We start from the raw sequence: 25,950 nt of genomic DNA, 5'->3' as shown, positions 1-25,950 counted from the left end.
CCATGAGTTTCTTCCCCTCTACAGCAGAGGGATCCAGAAATGAAGCCGAAGCCAACCTTTGCCTCAATTCTGAGACTAATGGGGTAAAATGTGAAAGGAAAAACAAGAAACCCCCCCCAAAACCCCAACAACCAACCATTAAAAAGGAAAGGCACAGAGGTGGAACATGGTTAATTGCTAAACCTATTCCCCTTTATAAATCACAAGGTGGTAACGCCAATGTTGAAATAAACAGGTCTAGCAAGAACTCCTGCTTTTTTTTTTTTTTTAATCATCTTCCAGAACTTAAAAAGAATTCAGTCATGTAGTTATTTTAGGTTTAGTAATTATACCAACAATGTCACTTCCAGGCTGAGTTGTCTGATGGTACCCTTAGAAATGCTAACTTGCTTGGGCAGTGGTTTAAAGAGAGTCTATACCTTACTGATTTATTTCCGTAACTCCCAAAGTTTTCACTACCAAGCTCCCCTCTTCTAAAAACATATACTTTCTGATACCCACCCAGGGCCACGTGTTTTAAAAGATCTTGGGGGTGAAGGATGAATTATTATTTAAATAATGAAAAGTCCTTCTATTTAAAAAAATTAATCGGCCAATTAGAGATTCTAATTGGCACGTGAAAAACCGGTGATATCACACTGGTTTACCAAGTCTAGTCGAAAGCAGAGCCCATAGTATCACGGACAGTCTGCCAGATACAGCGTCCTTTATGATTTTCATTACTGACATTTTCAGATGTTCGCTATTGGAAAGCGAGGACGGCCGCACAATAAAAGGGGACAATTTTTCGCAGAAAACGCAAAACACGTCTCCCTCAGGTAACCGCTCTGAACCCCCGCAGGTGTTTTCTCGGATCCCCGCCCACTTCTAGACCAGCGCGCGTTTAGGACCGCCCCCACGCCGGCTCCGTCCCTCCCCTCCCCTCCCTTCCTGTCCACGTGAGCACTCCTGCGTCTAAGGGGTCCTGCAGCAACCCCACAATCAGCCACAGAGAGGTGACAGCCGCCGTAGGGGCCAGAGGGCCTTCTTCAACGGTGGAGGCGGCGGAAGCGGAAGCGGAAGAGGCGGGACCTAGGACGCACGTTACGTCAGCACGTGCGAGCGCTGGGGCTGGGTCTCCGGAATAGAAGGTGGGCTCTTCCTTCGCGTGTTGGCGTTGGAGAAGTTCGCCGGTGGCTTGTGTGGGCTTGTGACCTCATGGCGGAGATAATCCAGGAACGCATAGAAGATCGACTCCCCGAATTGGAACAGCTGGAGCGCATTGGACTGTTCAGTCATGCGGAGATTAAGTGAGAGAGAGCTGAGGGGGGGCTGGGACGGGCGGAGGAGAGGGGAGGAAGTCTGTGGCGGGGGGCAGGGATGCGGGGGACACTTAATTGGGTTTATTTTTCTTAACCTGGAAGAACCCCATTTTCATACTTTGTTGATGCCTAGAATTTGTCATTCGGGGCAAGGTGGTCTGTCCACTCACCCACGAAACGCCTGACAGCTCTTCATGGAGCCGGTTCTTAGTGCTCTAAAGATGATAAAACTAGGATGCCAGTATCAGGAGCTACCTGCCTTGCGTGTGCTGGGGGAGACAAATTAAACATTCTGCTTACACTGCGGCGTGCTGTAGGTTGATTGTACTAGAGTGTACTGCCCTAGAGATGCAGAGAGTGCTGTGGGAGCCCAGGAGGAGCGGATAAATCTTCCTAATAAGACATGAAGGTGGGGGGACCATTTAATTCAATTTCGTGTTCTACCTCGGGGCGTGGCCAACAACATCTGGCACATGGTTGGCATTGAGTAATTTTTAGAATTAAGTTTAATGTTTTTTAATGGTTTTCTGTGATTGTTTCTGCATTTTACAATGGTTGTGATTGTAGTAATGTGATTATGGGAGCCTTAAACATTTGTTAGTGAAATGGCACATAGAAGTGTGGACTCTTAATGAGTGTTCAGTAAATGTTATTAACTGTTTTTTTTTTTCTTTTAAAGATTTTATTTATTTATTTGGCAGAGAGAGAGAGTACAAGCCGGGGAAGCAGCATGCAGAGGAAGAGAGAGAAGCAGGCTCCCTACTGAGGAAGGAGTCTGATGGAGGGCTCCATCCCAAGACCTGGGATTATGACCTGAGCTGAAGGCAGATGCTTAACCAACTGAGCAACCCAGGGCCCCTGTTATTATTACTAGAGACAGTTATTGGTCTTGCATATCTTGTGTTAAATTTCCCTGATACACATATTTTGTGTTCTCTCTAGCTAAATACAATGAATCTCTTTCTGTAAGTCCTTTGTAGTCTTATAAACCTGCCTAGGTAGAAACAGCAGGGACAATCTAGGTCTTTTTTTTTTTTTTTTAAAGTCTGCATGTTGAAAACTCATAAGAGGAATTTAGAAAAGATACTTTTTTTTATTAAAACCTAAGTGACCTGAATTTGGAGGAAAGTAAATCTTTACTAGTATCACATATAAATAATGTAAAGTACTTAACATTGTTTGCTTTGGTGGTGGGAATGTCAGTGGTTCTGGCAGTCTATTAAGATGATTTTCATGACAGTTTTAAAATACATCCTGATGCCCCTAAGCACACAGAAATAATGATGTGAGAAAATACTTGCTTACGAAGGTTAATTATGTGGGAATTTCAGGTTTTGGAAAATGTGTTTTAAATATATTAAAAATAAACTTAATGGGCGCCTGGTTGGCTCAGTCATTGGGCGTCTGCCTTTAGCTTGGGTCTTAGTTCCAGGGTCCTGGGATCAAGCCTTGCATCAGGCTCCCTGCTCAGCGGGAAGCCTGCTTCTCCCTGCTTGTGTTCCCTCTCTCACTATATCTCTCTCTGTCAAAGAAATAAAATCTCAACAACAACAACAACAACTAAAAACAACCTAAGAAAACCCCCAAAGTTCTTTAACTTAACGCTCTTTTCAAGTGTTACCTTTTTTTTTTTTTTTTTAATAAGTGTTGCATATTAAGTGCCTTTCTCCTCAGAGCTATCATTAAGAAGGCTTCGGATCTGGAATATAGAATACAGCGAAGAGCCCTTTTTAAGGAAGACTTTATCAATTATGTTCAAGTGAGTGAATAAGTTCATTACTTTTTATTCCCTTCACAAATTTTAAATAAGTTCTAGAATGGTGCACTTGATTGAGTTTTCTATGAAATTCTAGAATTGATGATTAAATGGTAATTTTTGAGCAGAAATAGAGGTGATTCAGGAATAGCATTGCTTAACTACGGCTTCAGTCCTTGGCAAACTGAACTTTTCTTTATTCCTTCTATAGTGTTAGTAGATCAGGTACTGCCAAAGATACTGTGTATCAGGATGTCAGCAAGAGAACTGACATACTATTTCTTGTTGGTGGGGGGAAGGAGGGTGGGTTTGACAACAGTAGGTGGTTGGAAAGTTAATATTTATGTGTGCTGCAAATTCTTCAGTACTATAAATGGATGAAAGATTTGAGTGAATATAAAGTGTTTATGCTGGACCAATTTTCAGATGGAGGAGAATAGCTAATATGTTGGATAAAAAAACCTAGCTGGACCCAGTAGTAAGATGCAGTGTTACAAGACTGAAAGTTCTGACCTAAGATTAAAAAAAACAGGTGAACAAATGAGACCTGACTACAAATCTTATATTTGGAAGAGGTTTGGAAGCTCATAGTGGAGCGTATTACATCACAAAATATAATCTCTATGTCAACTATACTTCAGTAATAAGTTTTAAAAAGGAAAAAGGAAAAAAAATAATCTAATTGACTGTATAACAAAAGTAGAGTATGGAGCAAGTTAACTGAGGACATTGCAAACAGTAGGCACTGAGAAGATGTTAGTTTGAATAAAAGTGTTTTGCACTTATCAGACCATGGCCGAAGCATTGTGTTAGGCTTGACACTACAACTTTAAAAAAAAAAAAGGTATTTATTTATTTGAGGGAGAGCGAGAGAGAGCACGAGCATGGGGACGGGCAAAAGGAGAGGGAGAGAATCTTAAGTGGACTCCTCCCTGAGTGTAGAGCCCAAAAGGGGGCTCAGTCTCATGATCCTGAGATCATGACCTGAGCTGAAATCAGGAGTCAGTTGTTTAAGCCACTCAGGTGCTTCCACCCCAATTTTGTTTTTATTCTTAATTTTTATTTATTTTATGATTTTAACTAAATGTATTTCTTGCATTTAAAAGGTTATAAATGTTATTGTTTTCTCTTTTTTTGTATGTTTTTCTTCCATAGTATGAAATTAATCTTTTGGAGTTGATTCAGAGAAGGAGAACTGTAAGTAGATATTCTGGAAGTTGGAAAAATTTATTTATTTGAGAGAAAGAGAGAATGAGCAGGGAGAGCAATGGAGGGAGAGGGAAAAGCAGACTCCCCACTGAGCAAGGAGCCCAATGTGGGGCTCAGTCTCAGGATGCCGGGATCATGACCTGAGCCAAAGGCAGATGCTTAATGACTGAGCCACCCAGGTGGCCCTGGAAGTTGGAAAATTTTAGAATTAAGTAGTGTGGCTCTATAACTGGAGCTTGGGTTTGGGAAGCAGTTGGCATTGATAAATTGTGTGGTGATGTGCTCATAATGAGTATTTGTAATTATTTGTTTTCTTTATCAGTACTGTTTAAGATCAAGTAGGAATGTTGCTGTAGATAAATGTGATTAATTTGAGGCTTTGTGTATGTCCTTTCTTAGCGCATTGGCTATTCATTTAAGAAGGATGAGATTGAGAATTCTATTGTACACCGGGTGCAAGGTGTCTTCCGACGAGCTTCAGCAAAATGGAAAGTAAGTGATCAGAACATCTTTAATTGTAAGAGATGTGAAGATTTGTATTGTATGTACTGAGATTTAAATATTCAAATGTATTATTTATTTTTGGGTGGGTCAATATTTAACCTAATTATGGTATCATTATTTAAAACCACTTAACCAAACCATTAAGAAAATTGATCTTTCTCTGAGGATGGTACTGAAAAAGGTAGGTTTGATACGTCATTATGGATTAGAAATTTGGGATTTGTTTGGGTAAATCTCTAAGTGAAGTACATCAAAGACTTGGAGGTAGAAGATGAATGGTTAGAGTACGGGCAGCACCTCGCTCACTTGATACTCTTCAGGTTGGGCTCTAGGGCTGCGATACAGTGTATAGGGAGTACTTTGGGAATGGCAGAGTACTTGGGAATGACAAATTTTGGGTTGCTACCCCTGACTGACATCATTTAAGACCTGCATTGAACACATTGGGTAGATAACACATTTTGTCTTAGAGCATGGTAGGTGGGAGTGGTGGCCAGATGGAGTTACCACATTTAAGAGATCTAAGGCCTCAGTGAGGAAGAGCATGTAGACTGAGCGATGTGTTGTAACATTGGCCTTTCTGAAATCTACCTCTGTTTCTAAAAAAAATTAGTGCAAAGTTGTATATGTATAAAGTTAAATTTCAGGCAGCTTACTACATTGTTTTTCTTGCAGGATGATGTTCAACTTTGGCTATCCTATATAGTCTTTTGTAAGAAATGGGTGAGTATTGGGCAGCTGTTTCTTGCTTCCTTATTCCTTCTTTCAGTTAGTCTGCCTTATAAGAAGGCTGAATTTCTGTGTAACCTTTATTTATCTGAATGACTGTATAAATGGCTTCTAAGCCAGAAAATGATTTTTGTGTTCTGTTTGTTCAGTAAAGTTGAAAATTTTTAGATATTTGGAATGTTTACATGTAGTGGTTTAGGTAGAAGAAAGCCATGAATGTATCCTGTATTTATATGTCTCTACAACAGCAGATCTTGCCCCATTGGATTTTAAGTTGGTAAGGAAACAGTACCAGATCACTTAGAGATTAGTAACAATGATTTTACTGGATAGGAAGTAGAATTGCTTTTTCTCTTTCAGGCTACCAAAGCTCAACTTAGCAAGGTATTTTCTGCCATGTTGGCCATTCATTCAAACAAACCAGGTATGGTGAGTTCTTCATCAGTTTTTCTTCTACCCTTTATGTAGACTCAAGCTATTTTGGAATTTATTTTTCTTAATAAACCTAAAAGAAATAATTCTGAGAACTTGAGTGTAGGTACTTTTGGTTTCAGAATAGCTGCCTCTTAGTTCATCGCTGCATATTGTGTGCCACTTATTGGGTCAGATATTGCATTTGTGCATTTGTGGGTAAGAGGGACTAAATTTCCTCTTATTTATTTGTTTGTTTTAAAAAGTATTTAATTATTTTTAAAAAACTATCTTTTATTTTCTGTTTTTTTTTTTTTTTAAGATTTTATTTATTTATTTGACAGAGAGAGAGATCGCAGGCAGGCAGAGAGGCAGGCAGAGAGAGAAGGGGAACTAGGCTCCCTGCCAAGCGGAGAGCCCCATGTGGGGCTCGATTCAGGGCTCGATCTCAGGACCCTGAGATCATGACCTGAGCTGAAGGCAGAGGCTTAACCCACTGAGCCACCCAGGTGCCCTAATTTTCTGTTATTTTTTAAGGGAAGCTCTATACCCAGGGCACCTGGATGGCTCCTGTCAGTTAGGGTCTGGCTCTTGATCTCAGCTCGGGTATTGATCTCAGGGTCATGAGTTTGAGCCCCGTGTTTAGTTCTACACTGGGTGTGAAACCTACTTTAAAAATCAGTCAGTCAATAAATAAAGTAACCTCTGTGCCCAATGTTGGGCTTGAACTCACAACCCAGAGATCAAGAGTTTCATGCTGTGTTGACTCAGACAGCGAGGTACTCCACTAAGTTTGTTTTTAGATGATGATCAAATAAACTCTGGTCCTTTGAGGGACATTCTGTTTGGATGCAGTCACATTTAAGAAGAGTTGAAAGGAGAAAACTTAAAAACATAAAGGGGAATATGTTAATACAGATTTTTCAAGAGTGGCTGGCCCAGGGAAGATACTCATGTTTTCTAAGAGATTTCTCTTTTGAGTACTGTGAAGTGGTACATCATTTTGTATTGGAGGTGCTCCAGTGTCAGGTATTAGGCTCAACCAAGTTCACACAGCACAGGCTAAGGTAGGCTACATATGGTACCAGTTAATTCAGAAGGATACAGCAGGACAGCATTAGGTAGAGTACTCTTAGCAATAGGGAGGTTGGTCTCTAGTCCTCAAGGTGACATTTAGGTATGAGGGAATGAGATCACATGAATCGGTAGAGGAGCCACTCTGGCTTGGAAGACCTGTGGATGGGCATAGATAGCTTCCAGGAATCCCAGAGAGCACTGTGCTCAGCTTCAGGAGTCATATGTTTAAGAAAGCCCAGAGCAGTGGCTCTGTCCCACTCACAACCCCTCTAGTCCAGACGTGGTTACCAACCATGAGTCATTTTTACCAAAATGAGTCTTGTCTGGTGACATAGTTGACTTATATTAAGTTTATTAAGTTGGGAAATAGCTAGAATGTTAAGGTTAATTTCTTGTGTAGAAAGACAAAGGTTTTTGTTTTTTTAAAGCCTTTATTCCCAACAGGTGTAATAAAATTTTTATCTTAAAAATTAAATCATTCAAAAAAAAAAAAAAAACCTATGAACTACTTAAAGCAAAAGAGCAAAATATTTTTATTTCATTGATTCTAAAATACATAATTTTCCAGCATTTTAACACTTCTAAAATTTGTGTGTGACTTTTAATGATGTTGATCTCAGATTGGATGAGGACACAAGTATCCATGGATACTATCATTTACATCTGTGCTTCAGAGTACCTAAATAAAGCAACAGTACTTTACAGATAACCATTAGAAACACCCTCTCTCCATCCCTTTTCTCTTTTGGTAAGATTAAAAAATAATCTTTTAAGTATTAAAATTAGAATTTAAAATTTCTGGTTTTTAAATTTTAAATTTTTAGAATTTAAAATTTTGGTTTTTCTCCATCGATTTACTGAAGTGAAGTCTGATGTTTTTCATTTATAGCTTTGTGGATTATGGCAGCCAAATGGGAAATGGAAGATTGTTTGTCTTCAGAAAGTGCAAGACAGCTATTTCTTCGAGCTCTGCGCTTTCATCCAGAGTGCCCGAAACTTTATCAAGAAGTGAGTTGCATACCTGTAAGATGAGAGAGTGATGTCTTAGTTTTGGACCTACATTCTTTATGAAGTTAAAAAAGACTTTGGACCTACATTCTTTATGAAGTTAAAAAAGACTTTGATTTATGGAGGCTAGGGATAAGTAGGGATTGCTGCTGGAAAAAAAGGTAACAAAGATATTTCTTGGCCAGCAATACATGTTGACCATGTGCAGCTTCCATCTTGTTAGTGAGAGATGGGAACTCTGACCTGCTCATTATGGTTGGGAGGGATAGGAAACTGAACCCTACCTTTTTTAGTTGTGGGGCCAGGGTTCAGCCATCTTTATGCTTTTTAAAAAAATATTTATTTGTCAGAGATAGAGGGCGTGCACAAGCACAGTGAGCGGCAGGCAGAGGGAGAGGGAGAAGCAGGCTCCCCACTGAGCTGGGAGCTGGATGTGGGGCTTGATCCCAGGACTCTGGGATCATGACCTGAGCCAAAGGCAGACGCTTAACTGACTGAGCCACCCAGGCACCCCAAATCTTTTTTTTTTTTTAAGATTTATTTTAGAGAGAGTGTGCGTCATGCATTTGAGTAGGAGGAGAGGACAGAAGGAGAGGGGAGAATCTTAAGCTGATTGTGCTGAGTGCGGAGTCAGACGCAGGCCTTGATCTCATGACCCTGACATCATGCCCTGAGCCAAGTTCCTTTCTATGAGCTGAGCTGAAACCAAGAGTTGGGCGCCCAACCAACTGAACCATCCAGGTGCCCCGGGGCATAAATGTTTTCTAAGAACTTATCATTTTCTGGGGCGTCTGGGTGGCTCAGTGAGTTAAGCCTCTGCCTTTGGCTCAGGTCATGATCTCAGGGTCCTGGGATCGAGCTCTGCATCAGGCTCTCTGCTCAGCGGGAAGCCTGCTTCTCCCTCTCTGCCTGCCTGCCTCTCTGTCTATTTGTGATCTCTCTCTCTTCTCTGTTAAATAAAGAAAATCTTAAAAAAAAACTTGTCATTTTCATATGTCTTATAACATAAAATTCAAAGTCCTAAAAATTCTGGAGAAGTCCAAGTTTATATGTTAGTTGTGCATTAGTTTTTCTTGTTATAGCTTGATTTTGCTATTGATTTTTAATTTTGAAGTAATTATAGATTCACAGGAAATTACAAAGACAGTACAGTGAGGTCCTGCATTCCACTAATCAGTTTCTCCTGATGGTTACATTTTATAATATTACATAATAAGGAAATTTAGTAAATTGACATTGGTAGATGTGTCCATATGGTTCTATGTCATTTTTTTTTTTAACATGTATAGATTTGTGTAACCACTACCACAATCAAAATACAGAGCTGTTTTACCACCACAAAGATCTTCCTCCTCATAAATGTCTGCTAGTTTCATATCAAAATATTATACTGCCCACAGACTTTCCCAGATCTGGTACTTAATAGGTGAAAAATGGCATCTAATGTATTTCTGATTAAAAAAAAATATTTACAAAGATTTTTAGTTTATTATTTCCCTTGTGTAGTATTTTAGGATGGAGTTGATGCATGCTGAAAAACTGAGGAAAGAAAAAGAAGAATTTGAAAAAGCCAAAATGGATGTGGTAAGATCCGAATGTGTTGTCATGCGTGAACAATTTGTAGTGTTTCGAATCTGCTTAGGAGTAAGAGAAAATTTTTGGAATCTATTTTTGTTCCCAATTTAATGTCTTAACTTTGAAACTTGAAGATGAATCTAGAGTGGATTTAATTAAATGGGCTTAGTAGTAAAAATGGAATTTTTGTGCCTTAAAAATAGACATTTGGAGTAATTGAAGTAGTCCTCAAAATTATTTATTACTGATGGAATGGTAAATGGTTTTCTTTACTCCTTTATGGTTTCATTAATGACATATTAACAGGTTGAAGGAGCTTGAGGGTTGTGAAATGTGTGGTTGCTAGCTTCCTTTTTCATTTTACACAATTTTTTTTGTGACAATAATTTTAAAGAAAGAAGTTTTAGAATGTTAGAGCTGAAAAAGGAATTTCGCTATCATCTGTTGTGGTTTCCAGCTGTGAACTTTGTTATTCAAATAAGAGTTGACACAGAGGGGTAAACATGGCATGTAAAACCTGACCTGTTTCAGTCTAAGTAGAGAGTCAGGCCTTAAGCCGTGTGATCTTGCTATCACTCTAGGAGCCTGAAAGAACACAGTTGGAAGATCAGTGGTCTGGTTCAAGCTGCACATTTTACAAGTGAGGGAACTGGCCCAGAGAGAGAGACGTGATTTGCCAGAGGTCATACATATGGCACAGGTAGTCTAGGACTGTTAATTTTCTCCTAGTGCTTTTTCTGGTTCCCGGCTGTATCTTTTAAGTTATATTTAATATAATACTCTTTAGGGGAATCTTGATTATCCTGAAGAAATCCTTAAGGGCGAGTTGGCACGGATCATCTATAAGAATTCTGTAAGCATAATTAAAGGTACGCATGTTTTGAAAATTTATTTATGATGGGAGAGTGAAACATTTTGTTTATAATAAGAAAGACCTTTAGCTAATTTGGAAAATTTCTATTAGAAATTCTGTTAGGGGGCGCCTGGGTGGCTCAGTGGTTTGGGCTGCTGCCTTCGGCTCGGGTCATGATCTCAGGGTCCTGGGATCGAGCCCCGCATCGGGCTCCCTGCTCCGCAGGAAGCCTGCTTCCCTCTCTCTCTCTCTCTCTCTCTCTGCCTGCCTCTCTGCCTACTTGTGATCTCTGTCAAATAAATAAATAAAATCTTTAAAAAAAAAAAAAAGAAATTCTGTTAGAACATGCATAAAAATTGTGTACGAATAGTGCCCTGTTTCTTTAAGAAAAGATTGATTGCCCCTTAGGATATACTTGAACAGTTCAGTAAGTTTACTGAGTATTTTATTCACATGGGAGTTTTATTCACATGGGTGCTTTAGAATAGTTCTTTATGCTGGGAAGAAGTTTAGAAGAAAGGAAATGTTTATGAATACTCCAGAATATCAGTAATGGTTTTGCTTGAGTAGTGGATGATGTGTTTTTCTGTTTTGTCTTATTTCTCAATTAAAAAAAATAACCAAACAAAATAACTCCAGCACATCAAGAAAGTAGTACTTTCTTGTAAAAAAGTGAAAGTGATACTTTAGAGTAAAATGATACTTGAGAGTCTTACTCCCCTCTCCCACTTTATTTAAATTTTAGGTGCAGAATTTCATGTGTCCCTGCTTTCAATTGCACAGCTGTTCGACTTTGCCACAGATCTGCAAAAAGAAATTTATGATGAGTAAGTAAAGTCATGGAAAAGTGAATATGTCTACTTCTAATCTTGTGGTAAAAGTTTGAGATTGGGTGTTTAGAAAGGGGGAGAGAAGATGCCACACTAAATCCTTGGAAGAAAGCGAAGTTTTAGGACTGTTGTATCATAGTAATTTATATTAAAAAAACACACACACACACACAAAAAAAGCCTTCTGGAGAAATTATTTGACTCCCTTATGGGCTTCCCTTGGGAAATAATTGGCCTTTATTCAACAACAAATATCCTACAGCTTATATCAAAATATTTGCTGGCATGTCTTTTGTCCGTAAAACCAGTGGTCGTCGTGAGTGTTTACAGTTGATGCTGCAGGCAGTTACATTCTTCAGTGTTTGAGCTTATGGTTTAAGAATTATTTGCAGCCTGCCTCATGAGTACTTCCCTCTTAGGTAGCCCCCCTTACTTTCACAGAAGATAAAATAGAACTCGGATCAGTTTGCTCTTTGGATTTTTCAGGGCTTTGGTAGAGGGTTAGGTTGTGCTGCTTCTTTGCCTCTATTATAGAAAAATCAAGAGCCTGGATATAATAAGGTTCTGCAGGGTTTGAAGAGTGTTGTCATGTCACACATACCTGTTGATTTGACTTTGAGAGCTAACTTGAAAATTAACATTTGAGAATGGTATCTGAAACATTCCGAAACCTAAGAAATTTGCCACAACTCTGATCAGTTGACAGAATTTATGCAGTGAGTGTGAAGCTATCAGGAGGGTCTTTTGGGAAGTTGTCTCATGGTAATGGGATTGTTAAAGGGGTGTCTGTCCAGGGTACATTTTTAGAGCATAGGGAACTGTCTCTGTTTGATACTCTGAGTTAGTCTTGTGTCATAGGGCTGAATGCCAGTAAACTATTTTTCAGCCTTCAGGCCCTGCACACAGATGACCCTCTCACTTGGGATTACGTGGCACGGCGAGAATTAGAGATGGAGTCACAGCCAGCTGGAGAGCAGCCTGCCACAAAACAAGCCAGAGCAGTGGAGGTGGGCCGGAAGGAGGAGAGGTGCTGTGCCGTGTATGAAGAGGCGGTGAAGACTCTCCCTACAGGTGAACTTCACCAGACCTTGTTGTGGTATAGCAGGGATAGTGTTCACAAACGTGAAACTAAAGCTTCTGTTCCTGTCACCAAAAATCAGTTTTCAGGAATCTCTCTCTGGTAGTTGACAGTGTGCCTGGCATTCCAACTTGTTCTTTTGTGGTTAAAAATGGAGCTTTTATGACCTTCCTTGACAGTAATGATGTTTATATTCATCTCTTTGGGGGAGATGATACTTAGGAAATAGTAATTTAGAAGATTGTCCTTCCTTAATTATCTTTTAACATAGGTTTACTTTCAAATTTTGTAATATAGGGGTATTAAGGTAGAGGGGATGTATAACATGGATGAAGTTTTTAGTTTTTACAGTTCATTGGTTACTCAGTTGCTTTTCCCCCTACTATTTGAGATGATTGATTGGCTGTGATGGGAATGACTAGTTTTTTTCACCAGACTCGTTTAAATTCTTCTTCTGGGGAATATTCCACTCACAGAAAAAATGTATGATGACTGTTAAATGGAGAGACTGGAGATTTGATCAGTGTAATCTCTCTGACTTTCCCAGAGGCCATGTGGAAGTGTTACATCAGCTTCTGCTTGGAAAGGTTCGCTAAGAAGACCAGCAATCAGTTCCTCAGAGACAGGGTAAGGGACTTAAGGTACATTGCTTATAGTGGCTGATGAGAAGGTGACTGTTTTCTGGAAGAAGAGCAGACACATGGCTCCTTTGGGGCCTGGGATAGCTTCTAAGAACTTCATGCTTAACCTAAGGTCTTTTTCTTTGTGGGTGACTAGTCATTCTGAAGGTCTGAGTCTGCTGCATCCTTATTCGGGCCACCTGGTTAGGAGGCGCTCTCTTATTGGACTGTCTTGGTGTGGCTTTTTGACTGGTCTAATTATAAGTGAAACCACCTCAAGTTCCTTCTCTCAGTTTTCAGAAATGTGCAAAACTGTACTTGTTCCTGTCAGAGGCCAAAGACTCCCAGTGGGTTGTTTGTAACTAAGTGAAGGATTTTTCTGATTTCAGAGGCTGGAAAGAACCATGACGGCATTCAGGAAGGCACATGAACTCAGACTTCTACCAGAATTCCAGTATAAGCAGTGGGTAAGGACACATTCACTGCCAGTAACACGTACTTAATTCCAGTTGGTTCGTGCTGGTGTCATGTGTTTTAATATATAGTTATATGACTAACCCCATTTGGAAGTTTGAAAGGGAAGATGTAGAGACATGATGTTTGTCTCTCAGTATTTGGTGAATGTCAAAAATGAAATGTTTACCAGTAAAGGGAGGTATGTTATATAGTGGAAAACACTCGGAACAAGGGGTCACAAGTTGGATTTATTTTGTCTACCCATTGATCTTTTTGTGAATATCCTTTTCTTGAATGTGTGCCTAACCCAGATTAACCATCAGTATGATAACAATAAAGACAAACCAGAAGCTGACATTTCAGTAAGAAGCTTATTAACCCATTCCTGTTCTCTGGGGTGGATAAGGATTTTAGGGGAACTAGGATAATGTGCTCAGGGAATATGTGGTCTAGATTGGGTTTTGTTGCTTAATAGCTAGGTAACTTGGGCAAGCCACTTAGCCTTTCTGAGTTTGTTTACTTGATTTTAAAATAGTGATAGTGATCTTTGTTTTTGACAGCTTACAAAGTTCTTGACATGTGTAAAAATGTTCATTCATTAACATTTAAAAAATATTTTTTACATACAGCTAGGTAATGCATATACTGTGTACTAGTCTGCTGCATTACACCATGACTAAGGTGCCCCTTTCCCATTATGGCATCTATCTGGGAAAAATCCCAGGCTTGGATGAGTTCAGCTGCTCGCATTTGAGCTATCGAATACCGGCAAGATAGTCACCTCCTATAAAGTTAGGTGGACTTTGCTCTGAGTATTGTTTTGGGAGCCCTGCTCTCTTTCTGTTGTGACTGTTTGGTCATTTACCACTCTGGCTATTTAGACATCCTCTGCTCCCTAAATCTCTGATGCTGCCCTTGCCAAGCCTACTACCTCACCACTCTTGTGCCTTTGCCTTTAGTTGAGAGTTCCTCAGTATATGGTTTCTAAACTTAAAATGCTTACCTGACTCCTTCATCCATCGTTTTTCCAGATTATTCTCCACAGAATGATCTTTTAAAATTGATGATCAGATTGTTCTGTGGCTTCCCACTGTCCTTTGGATAAAGCTTGTCATTCTTCCTAATATGGCCTTGGCCTCACCAGCCAGTTCTCTAGTATACATTCTACCTTCTACATTCTAACTTCAGCCAAGTTGAACTTGGATTTCCTTTTGTTTCCAAATTGCCTCTTATCTTTAATTCAGCCTCTTGCATATGCTGGTTGGGAGAGCCTTCTCTAACTAATGCCTAACCTTCCTTAAGCCTCGCATAAATTGTGTTTCCTGTCTCATCGTTGCTGTAGACCGTGTTGGGTGCTCCTGCTTTGTACTCTTGTAACATACGATTCTTTCTTTGTCATGGCAAGTGTTAGACCGTCTCTGTTGCTAGACTAGAGGCCCTCAGGCGGTGGAGAACATGCCTGAGTTCCTCATTATTGAATAAAGCATATATAAGTGTGCGATAATAATGCTTGCTGAATGAGCAGATTACATATTGCCATTTATTTATTCTTTTACAATTTTGTAAAATTAAATTGGTTTTAGGTTTTTTTCCTCTTCCGTTACAGTAGTGTCGATTTAAGCATTTTTTTTTTAAGATTTTCTTTCTTTATTTGATGGAGAGATCACAAGTAGGCAGAGAGGCAGGCAGAGAGGGAGGGGAAGCAGGCTCCCCAGTAGAGAGCCTGATGTGGGGCTCGTTCCCAGGAACTTGAGATCATGACCTGAGCTGAAGGTAGAGGCCTAACCCAATGAGCCACCCAGGTGCCCCAGATTTAAGCATTTTGAACACATATGATTTCCTTGTGCTTTGGGTCATCTTTGTTAAAATAAAATTTCCAAGTTTAGATAGGAACACTTCCATGACTCTTGTTGCATAGTGTCAAATACATTTCAGAAAAATTGTACCAGTTGATTGTATGCCCAACTCCATTTGAATGAATAAACCTGTTACATTATCAACCCATAAATACTGGTTTTGTCTGATTTTTATATTCTCTTGGGTAAGTGAGGGTTTTAGTATATTGAACTATTAAAAACATCCAATCTAAATTATTTAGGCCCTCTATTTTGTACGTCTTCCCTATTTTTTGGTAGCCTTTTAGCAATAAGAGCAGGCGGTGGAAGACATTTCAGATAATTCACTTTGTGCCCTTGTCAGAAGTTAAGTGGAGATGCTTTGAAATAACTGCCTTAAATGAGGTCTCTTTTTTGTCCCCCCAGCCTAGATGATCTAGCTTTCGGTAGTTAATTTTCCAGTGATCTTTTATCTTCTCCAGATCGAGTTGTTGCTGCGTCAGGACTTCTTAAAGGAAGCTCTGGAGGTGGCAGTAGCTGGGACTGAATTGTTCAGAGACTCTGTGACCATGTGGCAGATGAAGCTGCAGGTGCTGATTGACTCCAAGAGCCCTGACATAGCTCGGCTCTTTGAGGAAGCTTTTGTGCATCTGAAAGCCCAGGTCTGTGAGTTGGGTCTTTTGTATTTCATTTTGTTTGGGAAACCTTTTGAGACTGAGCCAAAGCTCATTTGAAGTGTGCTTATCTGATGAGGGCTAACCCCAAAGTACATATGTGCCTGTGGGTCAGGTGTCAGGAGTGGAAGAATTTCCTTCCATTTAATAGCTGATTTCTAGTTTGTTATTTGAAAAATGACTACATCAAATGAAATTACCTGTTTTATTTTGATATCTTGTAAGTAAGAAATATTGAAAGTATGGTTTTCCCTTGCTTCCAAAGCTGTACGTACACTTAAGTCAGAGTTATATTTTTTATTTTTTTAAAGATTTTATTTATTTATTTCAGAAAGAGAGCAGGGCGGGGAGCAGTGGGGAAGGGACAAGCAGACTCCTTGCTCATCATGAGCCTGACTTGGGGGCTTGGAATCAAGAGTTGGACACATAACTGACAGAGCCAGTCAGGTGCCTTTCAGAACCTTTATTTTTTAAAATTGTATCAAAGATTTGGATTTTTTGTTTGTTTGTTTTTAAAGATTTTATTTATTTATTTGATAGGGATGACAAGTAGGCAGAGAGACAGGCAGAGAGAGAGGGGGGAAGCAGGCTCCCTGTTGAGCAGAGAGCTTGATGTAGGACTCGATCCCAGGACCCTGAGTTCATGACCCGAGCCCAAGGCAGAGGCTTTAACCCACTGAGACACCCAGGTGCCCCGTCAAAGATTTGGTTTTTAAAGTAACCTTTACACTCAATGTGGGGTTTCAACTCACAACCCAAGATTAAGAGTTGTACACTCCACTGACTGAGCCATCCAGGTAACCCCTTTTATATTAGTAAGAGGCATGAGCAAAGGTCAGAAAGTTGAGTCTGGATTAGGTAGTACTTGTGTCGTGGGTCCTAGACAGCAGAGATGTGACCTGGGTAGCTGTGGGTCTGACCAGCTATGGACCCTTCAATACTTTATTCACAGATACCTGAGGGTAGTAACTGAAGGCAGTATTCCAACAGATGGGAGCTGGGACTGACAGAAGAGTACCACTTTGGGGGTCTTGGTCACAAGTCCATCTGTGCTCTGGCATGCCATCCCTACTGGGCCCTGAGAATTTGGTTATCATGAGGACAGACTGGAAGTGAATCCATATTTTACATACCGAGTATTTAATTTTATTTATTTATTTATTTATTTATTTTTTAAAAAGATTTTATTTATTTATTTGACAGATCACAAGTAGGCAGAGAGGCAGGCAGAGAGAGAGGAGGAAGCAGGCCCCCTGCTGAGCAGAGAGCCCAATGCAGGGCTCGATCCCAGGACCCTGGGACCATGACCCGAGCTGAAAGCAGAGGCTTTAACCCACTGAGCCACCCAGGTGCCCCCATACTGAGTATTTTAGTAGGAGCCTGTCTTTATGGTAACTAGTTTTCAGAGTGTAGAGCTAAGCCATCATTTTCTAACTTTTATTTTTTTTTCTTTCTCACTATGACCAGGTCTGTCTGCCATTGTGGATTTCTTGGGCAGAGTGGAGTGAAGGTGCCAAAAGCCAAGAAGACACAGAAGCCATTTTTAAGGTCTAGGCCCTATGTTCTGAGTTTTGTGGTGGGTGGGGAGTGAGCAAATAGGTTCCCTAGTTGGCTAGTTGGTTATTTTTATAGCAGATGTTCTTAAAGCACTGTTAATTGAGCAGCCTGGGATGGTTCTGGGAAAATATGCTTTGATACTTATAAATTTCCTCACACAGCTTTTGTCCTTTTTTCTTTTCTTTTTTTTTTTTTTTTTAAATCGTAGAAAGCTCTCCTAGCTGTCAAAGGTGCTGACTCAGTCACTCTGAAGGATAAGTACTTGGATTGGGCTTACCGAAGCGGTGGCTACAAAAAGGCCAGAGCTGTGTTTAAAAGGTGCTCACAAACTTTCATCACCATTACTTGTCTTTCAACCATATATTCAGCCCCCCATACCTAGATTATATGAATGGCATATAGTATCTGAGGAAGTAATCCAAGAGATTTTTTCAAAAAGTCTTTTTTTTGAACAATAAAAGCAGTTCATACCCATTGGTGGAAAATTAAAAAATAAAAACCATTAATAATAATAATAATAACTCTTTATAATCATGGGGAAACACATGCTTAATATATCATTTAAAAACTTTGTTTCTACATATTTGAGATTCTATTATAATCACATTTTGTATACTGCTTTTGTTGGTGAACACTGCACTCGCCTTTCCGCTGTCAGTAACAGTTCTTCATGCACGTCATTTCATTAGAAATGGCTGTGTGGCACACCGCTCTGTAGATGTGCCGTTATCTAGATGGTCATAGTAATACTGCTTTGGTGAACATTTCTGCACCAATATTATTTATCCGTATTAAAAATTACTTCCTTAGAATATATCCTTAGAAGTGGAATTACTGGTCTCCTTCAGAACAACCTTGAGATGTAGTAGAGGGAACTTCAAACTGTAAAAGTGAGGAAGAAGAGAACAGGAAGAAAACTGGATAGGAAAGAGCTTGGTGGGGGTGAAGAGTAAGTCCCTGGACACTGGAAGTGTTGAGAGTGACTGGCGGCCAAGTCGAGTCCTCGTGTTGCCTTCTGGCTGGGTCTTTATTAAACCATGCATTGTGGAGGTGCTGGCGTGGGGATTTAGATTCCTGGGATATAAGAGGCTTTCTGTCTCTGTGGAAGATAATAGTTTTCTCCTTTTTAGTTTACAGGAAAGCCGTCCGTTTTCAGTTGATTTTTTCAGGAAAATAATCCAGTTTGAAAAGGAGCAAGTAAGTATTCTGTCTTTGCATTTTTTTTTTTTTTTTTTTTTAAGATTTTATTTATTTATTTGACAGAGAGAAATCACAGGTAAGCAGAGAGGCAGGCAAAGAGAGGAGGAAGCAGGCTTCTCGAGCAGAGAGCCTGATGCGGGGCTCGATCACAGGACCCTGGGATCATGACCTGAGCCGAAGGCAGAGGCTTAACCCACTGAGCCACCCAGCCGCCCCTGTCTTTGCATTTTTTGTCTGGGAAATTGAATTAGTGGTTCCTCTCCTATATGGCAGCATTTTTGTCATTTAAAAAGCTTTCATATGTAGTATAAATTTCCAGTCCCTTCATCTAACCACTTTTCATAGAGATGGTTAAGGAGTGGTAATCGAGCAAAGAAGAGAAAGTCCGTATCTGGAAAATAGAATACTCAGATGTCACCTCATAGGGGAGACCTTCCCTGCCAGGTGGGGCGAGGTGCTGGTTCTCTGTCTTGGGAGCACCCTGTTTGTCTTCTGTATTGGGTTATGTAAGGTAGAGGGTAGGGAGTAACTCTTTCTGGTGTGGTTTTTTTGTTTTTGTTTTTTGTAAGATTTATTTATTTATTTTAGAGAGAGAGAAAGAGAATTAAGTGTGTGTGCACGAGTTGCAAGGAGGGCAAGAGGGAGAGAAGGCCCAGACTCCCTGCTGAGCGTAGAGCCGGATGCAGGGCTTGATCTCACAACCCATGAGATCATGACTTGACCTGAAACCGAGAGTTGGATACTCAACCAACTGAGCCACCCAGGTGACCCATGTTTCTGGTGTTTTTATCTGAACTTGTGAGTGAGGGAAAATACGGGAAGGTCTCTGTTTAAAAAATAATACATGAGGGGCACTTGGGTGGCTCAGTCTGACTCTTGGTGTCAGCTCAGGTTATGATCTCAGAGTTGTGAGACTGAGTTTCGTGCTGAGTGTGGAGCCTGCTTAAGATTCTTTCTCTCCCTCTTTCCCCTCTCTGTGTCTCTCCATCTTTCTGTCCCTCTCAAAAAAAAAAAAAAAAGTATAAAAAATAATACACGAAAACCAACCATATTTAAACACAGCCAACCATATTTAAGTCTTTATTGTTTACTTTTTTTTTGTTTACAAGTGTACACTCAAGTTTTATTTCTGGTTTATGTGCCATGTGGAGATTCTCTCTTTTTTGCTTAATGTTAATTTGTGAACACATTTCTGTGTTTTTCCCACGATGGTCATCTTGAATGGTTATGGTGTTAATCTTAAATCCACAGTTTTCATAACTAGTCCATTATGTATAGATTGTTTCCAGATTTTTGATACTGGAAACAAGAGTGCTGTAAGCATTTTGTTTATACAGCATTTTTTTCTTTGAAATTCTTAAGATAAATTCGTTTGACTGGAGAGAACAGTTCTTTTTATGGTTCTTTATATATTATAAGATGGTCCTTCAAAAGAAGTGTACTACTTCAGAGCAATAATCAGCAAGTATATCAGTATATTTTATTTCCTCACACCCTTTCTAAATCTGTTAGTTTTAGAAGTTTTCTAAATCTGTTAGTTTTAGAAGTTAGAGAAAAAGTTTTGCTTTTTCTCCTTTATTTGTGTATTTTGATTGGTGTTTATTATTTTTACTTGAATTTTGAAAATTACTTATGAGGTTAAACTCTTATTTTTACAGTTTTAATCATTGTGTGGGTCATTTATCTGTTCTTGTCCTTATAGTGCAAGAGGTAATATAACAAAATAATAACCAGGCTTTGTGTTAATAACATAATAGGTATATGTCTTGGGCAGTTCTCAGCTTTGGTATCACCCTCCATCGAGGAGGTGATAATACCTGTTGCAGGGGTGTGCGGGTTACAAGGCCAGGTACTGCATAGAAAGGACATTCTGAGAATTTAACAAAGTGTGATTCTGGGGCACCTGGGTGGCTCAGTGGGTTAAGCCTCTGCCTTTGGCTCAGGCGTTGATCTCAGGGTCTTGGGATTGAGCCCCGCATTGGGCTCTCTGCTCGGTGGGGAGCCTGTTTCCCCATCTCTCTCTGCCTACTTGTGATCTCGCTTTCTGTCAAATAAATAAAATCTTAAACACAGTGATTCTGCTCTTCATGCATGTGTTTTATAGTATGATAGTCTTAGGGAAGAGAGATTTGAATGAGAAATCGTTAACTTGACTGGACAAAGGTCCTTTTTTTAATTTTAATTTTTTTATGATTTTATCTATTTGACAGAGAGACACAGCGAGAGAGGGAGCACAAGCAGGGGGAGTGGGACAGGGACAGGCTTCCCACTGAGCAGGGAGCCTGATGTGGGGCTCAGTCCCAGGACTCTGGGATCATGACTTGAGCTTAAGGCAGCCGCTTAATGACTGAGCCACCTAGGCCTCTCTGTATAAGAGTATTTTTAAACTGTAGATTTTACTCTCCTTTGAAAAATGAAACAAAAGAGAATACATTTAAATGGAGATGGAGGTAAAGAATGAGTATTTATTGTCTGTAAAATTAGTACCAGCTACTCTGGTAGGTGCATAATTAGCCAGCATTTTGATTGAATCTTTGTAGTTGCTGTAAGAGATAGCATTATCCTTGTTTTATGGGTGAGGAAACTTTTAAGGTCAGAGGGTTAAAAACTTGGGGAAGGTTATATAATTAGTATTTATATATGCTTTGCCTTCATATAAAAAGTTTGAAGGTGCACATAGCTAATATGTGCCAGGGCCCAGACATACAAAAGAAAGAAATCGTTAGCCACAGGGAGTAAACCTTCTCCATTTATTTATTTAAATCCTAGTCTTCCTTCAGGGCTTTCAAATGTATTTCCCTATGAAGGTGCCCATGTTCCCCCAGCTGAGAATCAATTAGGCTATTTTCTGTGCTACCAGAGCAGAGTGCTCTATCACTGTTTGACATTGACTTCAGTCTGGTGACTGCTGCATTTGACTTTCCTCTGGATAAGGGGAGGGGTGTATTAGTCCTAAACCTGAGCCTTTTCCCATTCAGATACCTAGTAGGTGGTAGCTGTTTTAACAGTGTGATTGAAAGGAACTTGTGACATTATTGATTAGCCTTTTGAGTCAAGATTGTCCTTTTACTTTTGTTAGGAATCCTGCAAAATGGCGAACTTAAGAGAATATTATGAGAGGGCTTTGAGAGAGTTTGGATCTGTAGATTCTGGTAAGTAAACTTCAATTATAGACCTATCTGTTTCCAGGTGTGGTGTGTAACCCATCAGTATGATAAGAACAGTCTTTAACTCTTTCTAGCCTTAATCATCAGTATGATTAGAGCAGTCCTTAACCCTCTTTGAGAATAAAACTTGCCTCCTTGCCCTGCCTCCTCCCTTACTTTGTGCATAAATACTGCAGATGTAATTTGGCTTATAATTCCAGGTTCACAAGGTCAAGAGTTCATGGGTCTTCTATTAAGAACTCTGGAGTAGAGAACAATTTGCTTGGTTTGATCCTTTAAAAAACATGTGATACTTGTAAGGGAAAGCTTAATAATATAGGTCAGAGTAAAAGTGGGACTGATAGAAGGGGGAGTGGGATGCTAATTAACATAGTTGTCTTTGGCTGTTGCCATATTGCCCTATTTTTATAGGACTTGTGAAACATATTTCTGAGTATTAGGTATGTTATATAAAATCTGTTTACTTACGAACTCAAAAACAATGTCTAGTAGTTAAATTTAGGTTAAAAAAAAATGTTAGCTTTTACAAAGTTTTAGCAGACCTTCTGGTGAAATTAATGAAAATGGCGTTTTTAATAACCCAGGCAGGTTTTATTAGGCGTTGGTAACAAAGTTACAGTGAACGCATTGAAACTCGGTTTCACCTTCAAAGAGACTCAGCAAAATCTTCCCTCTAAAATATTTAGTATTTTCGGTTTTTGAAATACACAGACTGTCATGATTTATTTATTTATTTATTTATTTATTTATTTTGAAGATTTTTTTTTTATTTGTTTATTTGACAGATAGAGATCACAAGTAGATAGAGAGGAAGGCAGAGAGAGGGAGAGAGAGAGAGAGAGAGAGAAGCAGGCTCCCCGCTGAGCAGAGAGCCCAATGTGGGACTTGATCCCAGGACCCTGAGATCACGACCTGAGCCGAAGGCAGTGGCTTAACCCACTGAGCCACCCAGGTGCCCTGTCATGATTTAAAGTGAAGTTTTCCATTTTAAAAAAAGTTTGATACACCTTAGTGTAAAGAAGCTGAGAGAAAAAAAAAAGGAAGAAGCTGAAAGGTATTGTTTCATACAGGGCTCTTAGGGAAATAATAGCAATAAGTTTCTTAGAAATCTTACATTAAATCAGTATTAAATAGTGAAGTTTATATAATAAAGCCTTGTCAATGATCTAATTGTATGTTTACAGTAACTTTTCTTTGTTCCCTTTAAAGATCTTTGGATGGATTACATCAAAGAAGAATTGAACCTTGGTAGACCTGAGAATTGTGGACAGATCTACTGGCGAGCCATGAAAATGTTACAGGGAGAGTCAGCAGAGGTTTTTGTAGCTAAACATGCTATGCATCAAGCTGGCCATTTGTGAGAAGAGGAAAAACAGAGCCAACTTTGTGAAATCGTATTTTAAGCCCTCTGGCCAGATTTGTATTGTGAGTTCATCTGCAATTTGCTGAGAGATGGCAGACTAGATGGCTGTCTGATTTTGGGACATGTTTTAATTTAGTTAGTGCATTAATCCTTAATTCCAGAAAAGAGAATTGCTATTTAGTGGCCAGAGGCTACTTGTTAAGGCTGAACTTACTGTAAGTCCTAAATGTTTTCCAAGATAATATGGAAATCATAAACTTGAATTTCTTTTGTTATACCTGGTCAAGAATGAGTATCTCTAATCTGGACCTAGGGGCCTGTGAAAGTAGAGGAGGAAGTACATTTGCATTTTTTATTCTCTCCTTATTAAAAAAGTATACATGGTGTCCATTTGTTGTAGGAAATATGGAGGGAGCAGAGTAACGGGAAGAAAATAAAAGTACCCCATAATCTCATCCTTTGGAGTTAAACTTCATTTCCATTATGAGAATTAGATGTATACTATTAGATCATTTACTCAATCATTCATTCGCTGAGTGTACACTATGAGCAGGAAAGAAGAGAAGCTTTCTCACAAGGAGGTAGGGATCTGGACATCCTGAGAGAGCTTGTTGATGCCACAGAAGAGGATTCTGGGTATTGGGGGCAAAAGTTGACCTTTGAGAGAGAAAAGACATTATATTATATGTAAGTGTCTTCTATCTCTGGGACTGATCTTTAGAAAAGTGTCTACAGTGGGGAGACCCAGCAACAAAAGGAGGGCAATGGATTGGGAGTAGATTAGAGCAGCAGAGAAGGCCTTCAGCAGCAAGGGTGGAGGATGGCCTGGAGCAGAGAGGGCATTCTGGGAGCAGGGGAGGCAACTGTTTGAATTTTATATTCCTTAACTGAGCATTGATGTCTCTGGTGGAAGCATTCAGTGTATTTTTAATTAGCATTGTTTCACTTGTGTTATTTTTCCATGTTGTTAAATAGTCTTAAAAACGTTTAACGACTTTTTAACATTATATTGTATAGATGAGCCATGACTTATTTTACTAATCTTTTGTGTTTGGACCTTGTCATTCCTAATTTTTTTCTTATAAATGCTGTTGATGAAAATTCTTACAAATCTTTGTCACATCCCTGGTCATTTCTTCAGGAGATTGACGGTTGATGGTAGAATACTGAATTAAAGGCTATAAGTATTTTAAAGAATATTGACATGTATTCTTGCAATGTAGGAGAATACTTTGAAGCAGCGTAGGAAAATGTCAGACCTTTACCTGCAATGGGTATTATATTTTAAATTTTTACTATTTGAATAGGTGAAAAATGATATGTCATTGTTTTAATGTGCATTTTTTAATATTAATGAAGTTAATGTGTTTTTCCTGATTCTCTTCTTTTTTCATGTTGACAAACTCTTTTCTTACTAATTTGAAAGAATTTTTAAAATACTACTTTTTAGTTTGTCTCTCCTTTATTGCAAATAATTAGCCCTAGGGTTTTTTTTTTTTTTCTTTTGTTTGTTTGTTTTTTTGTGGTGGTTTTGATTCCCAGAGGATAGTTTGGTGTGTGTATGATTTCTTTCATTGAAAACTCTTCCTCTTGCTGAAGACAACTCATTTTTTCCCCCCAAGGAGTTAACTAAATTTTCTGCAACACTGTGGCCAGTCATTTTTCTATTAATTTGTGGTACCTTTTTTAATTTTTTTTTAAAGATTCAATTTATTTGAGAGAAAGCGCACATGAGCAGGGAGAGGGGCAGAGGGTGAAGCAAAAGCAGACTACCTGCCTAGTGGGGACTCCATTTTGCTGCTTAATGCTGGGACCCTGGGATTATGACCTGAGCCAAAGGCAGATGTCCAGTCGACTGAGCCACCCAGATGTGTCCCCCCACCTTTTAAAAAAGATTTATATAATTTGTAGAGAGGGAGCTCATGAGTGGGAGGTGCAGAGGGAGAGAATCTCAAGCAGAACCCCCCATTGAGTGGGGTACCTGTCATGGGGCTCAGTTTCATGACCCTGAGATCAAGACCTGAGCTGAAGGCGTGCAGCAGTTGAGTCAGATGTTTAACTAAATGGACCACCCAGGCACCCTTGTGGTACTGCTTTTACTACATAATAAATTCCTATATTAGAGTCTGTTTTAGGACATTTTAAAAAAAGATTTTATTTATTTGACAGAGAGAGAGATCACATGTAGGCAGAGAGGCAGGCAGAGAACAGGGGAAGCAGGCTGTCTGCTGAGCAGAGAGCCTGATGGCGGGGCTCCATCCCAGGACTCCAGGATCGTGACTCGAGCCGAAGGCAGAGGCTCAACCCACTGAGCCACTCAGGTGCCCCAGGAAAAATTTTTATTTAAAATTATAAATTGAGTGTAGTTGACACAATGTGAACATCAGTTTCAGGTGTACAACACAGCCCATTCAACAACTCCATATGTTAGCTGCGCTCACCACAAGTGTAGCTCCCATCTGTCATCATACAAGTCCACTACAGTATCACTGACTATATTTCCTATACTGTAGCTTCTGTCCCCATAATTTATTCATTCCATGACTGTAAGCCTGGGTCTCCCACTGACCTTCAACTGTTCTGCCCATTCCTCCTGTACACTATGTTTTCAAATGTCTTATGGGTGACATTTTTTGAGGGAGATGAAGGAATAACCTGTCTAATGTCCCAAAAGATTGTCCTCGTGAGCAGGAATCCCCGTTTCTAACTTTCCTGCTACTTCATTGTTAAAATGATTATCACGCCCT

General features: G+C 39.5%; 1 protein-coding gene across 2 annotated transcripts; it reads left to right on the top strand.

Annotated features, from left to right (window-relative positions):
• Positions 1–1,002: 1,002 nt before the first annotated feature.
• UTP6 (UTP6 small subunit processome component) lies at positions 1,003–24,314 on the top strand. Of its 2 annotated transcripts, XM_032321450.1 has the most exons (19): positions 1,006–1,289; positions 2,976–3,060; positions 4,213–4,254; positions 4,666–4,758; positions 5,446–5,493; positions 5,860–5,923; positions 7,877–7,995; positions 9,502–9,579; positions 10,358–10,439; positions 11,169–11,250; positions 12,140–12,324; positions 12,879–12,958; positions 13,341–13,418; positions 15,725–15,904; positions 17,384–17,464; positions 17,682–17,791; positions 18,604–18,670; positions 21,753–21,825; positions 23,050–24,314. In XM_032321450.1, exons 1-19 carry the CDS (start codon positions 1,198–1,200, stop codon positions 23,199–23,201), a joined length of 1,791 nt encoding a protein of 596 aa, XP_032177341.1. In that variant the 5' UTR covers positions 1,006–1,197; the 3' UTR covers positions 23,202–24,314. The 2 variants fall into 2 exon arrangements, with proteins under 2 accessions (XP_032177342.1, XP_032177341.1); XM_032321451.1 differs by lacking the exon at positions 21,753–21,825 and having other exon boundaries at positions 1,003–1,289; positions 23,050–23,189.
• The last annotated feature ends 1,636 nt before the right edge of the window (positions 24,315–25,950 follow it).

Source organism: Mustela erminea, chromosome 18, assembly GCF_009829155.1.
Source record: "Mustela erminea isolate mMusErm1 chromosome 18, mMusErm1.Pri, whole genome shotgun sequence".
Classification (NCBI taxonomy): domain Eukaryota; kingdom Metazoa; phylum Chordata; class Mammalia; order Carnivora; family Mustelidae; genus Mustela; species Mustela erminea.
The sequence above is the reverse complement of the archived record's forward strand: the minus strand, read 5'-3'. Positions and strand labels throughout refer to the sequence as shown.

Excerpts from the sequence above, each read along its gene's own strand:
- UTP6 (XM_032321450.1), top strand. The coding sequence starts at position 1,198 with ATGGCGGAGATAATCCAGGAACGCATAGAAGATCGACTCCCCGAATTG. Across the intron at positions 1,290-2,975 it reads TTCAGTCATGCGGAGATTAA|AGCTATCATTAAGAAGGCTT; the intron begins GTGAGAGAGAGC and ends CTTTCTCCTCAG. Across the intron at positions 21,826-23,049 it reads GTTTGGATCTGTAGATTCTG|ATCTTTGGATGGATTACATC; the intron begins GTAAGTAAACTT and ends TTCCCTTTAAAG.